General features: G+C 31.4%; 1 protein-coding gene across 1 annotated transcript; it reads left to right on the forward strand.

The window, feature by feature from the left end:
* Positions 1–5,215: 5,215 nt before the first annotated feature.
* Positions 5,216–6,973, forward strand: LOC115976146 (UDP-glycosyltransferase 92A1-like). Its single transcript, XM_031097282.1, has one exon. The coding sequence runs from the start codon at positions 5,335–5,337 to the stop codon at positions 6,817–6,819; it is 1,485 nt and encodes a 494-aa protein (XP_030953142.1). The 5' UTR covers positions 5,216–5,334; the 3' UTR covers positions 6,820–6,973.
* Positions 6,974–7,263: the final 290 nt, after the last annotated feature.

Here is a 7,263-nt window from a genome sequence, read left to right on the forward strand (position 1 = left end):
TCTCTCACTCAAGAAACATGACAACAACAAACCCTAATCACAAAATTGCGTTTTCTACATCTTGGGCACAGGATTCACAATGGGCTACAAAACAGGCCAAAATTTTTTCAATCTCCCATTAAAAACCATGCAACATTATTCGGGTTAGGTCGGGTCGTCAAACCGAATCAAACAAAACTAAGCTCCACAAAACCCAACAGCTTCTTTTTTTTCCCTCAAACCCCATTTCAGAAAACTCATCTACTACACCACTTTGCCTTATTACTGACTCTTTTTTTTTTTTTTTTTTTTTGATAATCTGCCTTATTACAGACTTAATACTTTATCCATGGTGTACTGATATTGCTAATGATCGAGTTTGGTACTATATTTCATGCCTTGTTTTCTGTAATTGGAACTTTTGGCTACGCATGTTACTTCTCGATTTGTCTGATGGAAATTCACACTGCCTGATTTCCCAGAGGCAAATACAAATTCAAGTCTCATAAAACCATAAAACCCAAAAATCTTGAGTTTATTAGAAGGATAAAATCCAATATTGCTGGAAGGGTTGCTATGGCCCAAATTTGCTGGTCTCAAAAGCATTCGTTGTTTTGTGGGCTCTAGATGTAACCCACTTGAAACCGTCTTATCTAGGACCAACCTCAGCTTAACTTCCTCAAGCCCAAATATCCATCTCGAATCTTGAACTCCCTAACGCCAGAAATAAATAAATAAATCAATCTTGGTCTATCCAAGTGATGATATATAGTTTCTCAAAAAAAAAAAAAAGTGATGATATATCAATTATCAATAGGCCCGCACGACTTTTTTTTTTTTTTTTTTTTTTTTTTTTTTTTTTTTTAAGGGTTTGCATGGCGTTGAATGAGAATCGAAAATAATTTTTTGGTTTTTGTTTTGGGCCTTTTTTTTTTTTAATTTTAAGAAACAAAAAAAAAAAAAAAATCAAAATTAGTCTTTTGAAAATAAGCTGTCTTTTAATTTTTTTATCACAGATTTAGGTTGCAATTGGCATTGGCTTAAAAAGCCAGCTTTTTTTTTACTATTTAACTTATTTTTGCTACTATTAATGAGTCTCATCTATCTTTTTGGTACTATTCATAGGTCTTACTATACTAGTTCAATTACTTTTTAGCTTTATCTAAGGTATTTTTAGCAAAAAAAATTCAATTTCAATTAAATAAGTTGTTCTCAAACAGACTCTTAATATAAACGTTATAAAAAAAATAAAAATAAAAAACTATATCTTTTAATAAATACTATACAAATAAACTATTGGAAACTATAAAATATTCTAATAAACATTTAAAAGACTAAGATAATCAAATAAAGATAGAGTAATGTTACAGATACAAACTATTTTATAACATTTTTACAAACTGCTGATGTGACTTTAGTATTTTCCAAAGAGTTATTGCAAGTAAAACTGTGATATTGATGATGAGCCCATATTAGAACTAATAAAAATTTGTCATATTAACAGTTTATAAAAATGTTATAAAATAGTTTGTATTTGTAGTATTACTCAATAAAGATATTAGATAAGATAAGTTGAGTAGGTTAACAAATTTTGGAAATTGGTTTGGTAAACTTTTTTAGAGAAGATGGTTTGGTCAACTGAAATGAAGGGACTAATTAAAACTAGACAAATACAAAAATATATCATATAGAATATAAGAAAGGGTTGGATTCCAATTGATCATCAAGTTGAGGAAAATATGAAATATATTAAATATTACATTGCGTTGATTCTAATGCATGATCATGTTGGGAAAACAAATTAAATAAATTAAGGAGCATGATCGTTATATACTCCCAATGTTCACAGACCATTCACAAAGTGTAGACATCAGTGGGAATTATTTATATAATTCACGTGTATTCAAGTTCAAGACAATTATTATTATTATTATACTCCTTTGAGATGCTCTCTCATAGTCCTTCGGATCCAAGCCATTTTGTCTCATTCTTTTTTTCTTTTTTTTTTTAGAATCATTTTGTTTCATTCTTTTATTCATCTCCATTTGAAACCAGCTACAACCCAAACATTAGAGTAGCAACCTACCGACATTGAAGTCTAGCAAAAAAAATAAAAAATAAATAGAGTAGCAACCTACCAAAACTAGCATGTCCCATCAGAAAGACCTGAAAATTAAAGGAAGAGTTGATGAATTTCTTTATGTCTCAGTGGTAGCTCTCAAACTGTTTATTTATTTATTTATTTTTTGCAAATTACATCTTCCTCACGTAGTTATGTTCAAAATTTAAGTTGTCTATATGCAGTTATTTTATCTACCTTAAGTTAGTATAATTAGATTTTTTTTTTTTAACCCACATTTATTAAAAATATGGCTAAATATATGATTTTACTTCACTTTTATGTTTCTCTCCTCAAAAAAAAAAAAAAAAAAAATACAAGATTAAATAAAATAAAAAATAATCTAGTAGAACACTTATATCATGGGATTTCAAACCATAAATAGGCAACTTAAATTTCAATAAAACCTTAGGTGAGTAAAATGTCAAATTTAAAACTGCAGGTAAGTAACTTAAATTTTGGCCAAACCACAGTTGGTTAAGTAGTAATTTACCTTTTTTTTTTTTTTTTAAAGTTTTACTAATGTATGTCCTTAGGCATTAATAAACCAATTTATAAAAAAATTTATAGAAAAATGAGAAAGTGACTAACTTTTTTTTATTTTTCATAAAAAAAATTTCTAAAATAGGTTATTAAAAGGCATACATTAACCCAAGAATATATATCATAACACATATTTTTCATTAAAAAAAAAAATACTTTAAAAAAAGCCATACAATACAAGCCTATATAAAGTAAATAATTCAAGCCAACTTTAATAAATTAAGGGTCCGGCTTGCGTTCAGTGAAAGTTTTTATTGGACACGTTGAATTGTGGACACGTGTCCACTCTTGGACACGTGTCTGAATCCTATCATGTCCATTGAAAATTTTCATTGAACACAAGGTTTTTCCATAAATTAATAAGATAAAGATAGGATGTAAATTATCTTTATAATTGCTTTGACTCATCAAATCTATTGTAACTTGTAAGAAAGAAGCCTAGCAGATTAGCAACGTTACTCACTTCAAAGTTTAGAAAACGTTTGATAAGGGAAGATGTTTAATAAGGAAATTATTAGGTGACACCAACGTCTGAAATACTAATTAATTAGCATTCATTTAGCCAGCTCCTGAGATATATCTTATGTATCTTTGAGATATTATGCATATATGCATTTAAAATATTTGCAAATATAGAATTAAAGATTTCATTTAAATAACTTTTTGATCAATTATTAAAATAGATACTAATAATTTTATAAAAATAATCCAATAACTTTTAGGACAGTGTTTATTACATAATGTATGCAAACGAATACTACCCAAAAAAAAAAAAAATCAATTTCATTTAATATTCATATTTGTAATTCACTCTGTAAGAGTTTTTAACCAAATTAATTGTCCACATTCTCCCAAAATTATAATGGCAAGCCTTGACCCTAGGTATCATCAACTAATTAATTGTCTACATCAATAATACATTACATCCTCCCAGACATGGAAGCTTTTCATGAAAAATAATATAAAATATATATAAAATTTTAGCAAAATAAAATAAGATAATTCTTAGGTATTTTCATATCACGAAAATTAATGCTTTCTTAAATCATGTTTATAGTAAAATCTATTTATATGTACTCCAAAAATATCTAAAAAAAAAATTCACAAAAAAATCTATTTATCTGTAATCTAGAAGTTCCTATGAATTTTTTAATAAAATATACCTCGGTTTGTCTCAATTCGAACCTTTTTACAAATACAGACCAAAGAATATGGTCAATATTTACCGTTTGAGAGTAGTGGTGAGGTCAGGACTCATGAGCACAAAAGTCCAATGTTTAGTTAGGTGCGGTTTGGATTCTGCGTTTCCTAGGTCGCCTTTTTTTTTTTTTTTTTTTTTTTTTTTTTTTTTTTTTTTGCGGTGAATGTTGTCTTTTCTGAACAGTATATTATGTAGTATTTACGAAAACTCACAAACATCCCTTCTTAGTAATTTTTCATTAAAAATAGGTCTTAAGATACTATTTAAATTATTTAGAAATTTTTTCATTAAAAATAAGTCTTAAGATACTATTTAAATTATTTTCCTATAATATTTTTAATTTTTAATTTTCAACTATATGGAACCTTAAACTGCGTACCTTCCTTTCCATCATCCCTCTCTCCTTTTTTTGACTCGGCAGAACGCCATTCCAGAAACAAACATATGTAAAGCATTTGTAATAATAATGGTGTCACAAATACAACAATATAAAATTATAAATAGTGGTACAAACTCTTTTTATAATTTCTTTTACATGAAAAATGCTAACGAGTGTTTTTAGAACACTGGTTAATAATCCATTTAAAGAAAATTTTTATGGGAAATGAAAAAAAAATTAATATTTTGACAGCTTTTTTTAAATCCCATAAAAGTGATATCAAAACTTTCCTAAAATTAATTATTAACAAATATTATAAGGACACTCATTAACATGATCCTTTTTATATATTTGGACAAGAATATTGTAAGTGGGTTATCCCACATCGCCCAACTGTGGGCAAAATTTGCCAAACAGTGAAAATTCTGAAAAATTTTAGCCGGACAGCACGCGTTCAAACTTATTTAGTTAGTTAGACTGTTTTTGAAAGTCGAGTTTGGCAAACTCGACTTTGGGCTGGAATACAGACACAATAGTGGCTTTTTTTTTAGTGGCGTTTTCTATAATCACTGCTATAGCCACTAAAAAAACGCCATTATAGTGTTCGTTTGTCAGCCCAAAGTCGAGTTTGCCAAACTCGACTTTCAAAAACAGTCTAATTTACTAAATAACTTTGTACACGTGTCACGCGCCTAATTTTTTCCCACAAATAGTCTGTTTGGCAATTTTTTCCCCTAACTGTGTGTTATTCTTAAAGTTTAAAGCTTTCACACAGCATTCTAGAGTTACCGACTTTTTTATACTGTGAGTTGTGTGATATTAATACTTGGGCGGATCAGGATACTGTGAGTCATCCAGAACATTATTACCTTACCAAATTACAATAAATGTGAAAGAGTCCATGTCCATTGTCCATGGTACTAACATTACTCCCCATAAAAAGTGTCTTAACGACATACTATTCAATTTCAACCTAGACCCACAAATCACTAAAAATCAGACAAATTATTTTCTTTTCACCTTTGATGTCAAAAAACCTTTAGGACCACTTCAACAACCCCCATAATTTGGTTCAAAAGCACACTACTCCGAACCAGATACACTGTTAGAGCAATGGCACAGAGAGAGGAAAACATAGTGCTATTCCCATTCATGGCACAAGGCCATATTATACCTTTCCTAGCCTTAGCCCTCCACATAGAACAAAGCAAAAACTACACTGTAACTTTGGTCAATACCCCCTTAAACATCAAGAAGCTAAGGTCCTCTCTCCCTCCAAATTCCACCATTAACCTCCTTGAAATCCCTTTCTCAAGCTCTGACTATGGCCTCCCTCCCAACACTGAGAACACAGACGCTCTTCCTTACTACCAAGTCATCCAACTCGTGGAAGCTAGCGTTTCTCTCAAGCCATCATTCAAGAAGCTCATTGAAAATCTCACCGAACAACTAGGCAACCCTCCACTTTGTATCCTTGCTGACATTTTCTTTGGATGGACTGCAAGTGTTGCTAAAGAGCTCAATGTGTTTCATGCAATATTTAGTGGTGCAGGTGGGTTCGGCTTGGCTTGTTACCATTCTCTCTGGATGAACCTGCCTCACAGGTATGTGGATTCTGATTTGTTTTATTTGCCTGATTTTGCTGAAGCTTCAAGCATTCATGTTTCACAGTTAGCAGTAACTATAAAAGAGGCTGATGGTACTGATCCTTGGTCTATCTTTCACCAAAAGAAGAATCTTCCAGAGTGGGTGAAATCTGATGGAATTTTGTTTAACACTGTGGAAGAGTTTGACCATGTTGGATTGTTGTACTTTAGGCGCAAACTTGGTCGGCCTGTTTGGCCTATTGGGCCGGTTCTTTTATCAACAAAAAGGCAAGCTCGTGCTGGCAAAGAAGATGGTATTAGTTCTGAGCTTTGTCTTGAATGGCTTAACACAAAGCCTTTGAATTCTGTTCTTTATGTGTCTTTTGGCTCAATGAACACCATCTCTGCCTCACAGATGATGCAATTGGCTATGGGGTTGGAGGCTAGTGGCAAGAATTTCATTTGGGTTGTTAGGCCACCAATTGGGTTTGATTTGAACTCAGAATTCAAAGCAAACGAATGGTTGCCAGAAGGATTTGAAGAGAGAATAAAGGGATCAAAAAGAGGGTTACTAGTGCATAATTGGGCACCCCAGGTGGATATTTTGTCTCACAAGTCTGTTTCTACATTTTTGAGTCATTGTGGGTGGAATTCAGTCCTTGAAGCGCTTAGTCAAGGCGTGCTCATTATTGGATGGCCTATGGCAGCAGAGCAATTTTTCAATGTGAAGTTGCTGGAGGAAGAGTTGGGAGTTTGTGTGGAGTTAGCTAGAGGGAAGAGCTGTGAGATTAGACATGAAGATATAGTTGAGAAAATTGAGTTGGTGATGAATGAGACAAAGAAAGGCTATGAAATGAGAAGGAGAGCTTGTGAAGTGATGGAGATGATTAAGAATGCCATGAAAGATGAGGAAGGTTTCAAAGGGTCTTCTGTCAAAGCCATGGATGATTTTTTCAGTGCTGCATTGTCAATGAGGAAGAAGACTAAGAAGGAACAGAATATTGTGGCTTGATTGATGGAGAAAGAATCATAGAAGAATGGCTTGTGGGTAAACATTGAAACTTTTTTTCCATGTTATTTCAATCTTTGACTAGATTTAGTGACTTTTTATCTCCATTTTAGCCGCAGTGATAATTACAAACTATGTGTCTGGGACATAGCTAAAATCATGTTTTAAAAGTCCCCATTAATGGTTATGTTGTTTGGCACCTGTTTTCACAAAACAGTTTTTAAAAAATTCTTCATGTTGTTCATAAAAAACAAAAACAAAACAAAACAGGTTTTAAAAAATTTTCTAAAAATTTATTGTGCAAAATAGTTTTTTTTCTTTTTAAATTAACACACATTTTTCATTTTCTGTTTTCAATTGTATTTTTGAAAGAAAAAGAAACTACTTTTTTTCATAATAAAAAATTTATACAAGATCTCTCTCTCTCTCTCACAACAAAGACCGCTG

The sequence above is a fragment of the Quercus lobata genome, chromosome 1, assembly GCF_001633185.2.
Source record: "Quercus lobata isolate SW786 chromosome 1, ValleyOak3.0 Primary Assembly, whole genome shotgun sequence".
Lineage (NCBI taxonomy): Eukaryota > Viridiplantae > Streptophyta > Magnoliopsida > Fagales > Fagaceae > Quercus > Quercus lobata.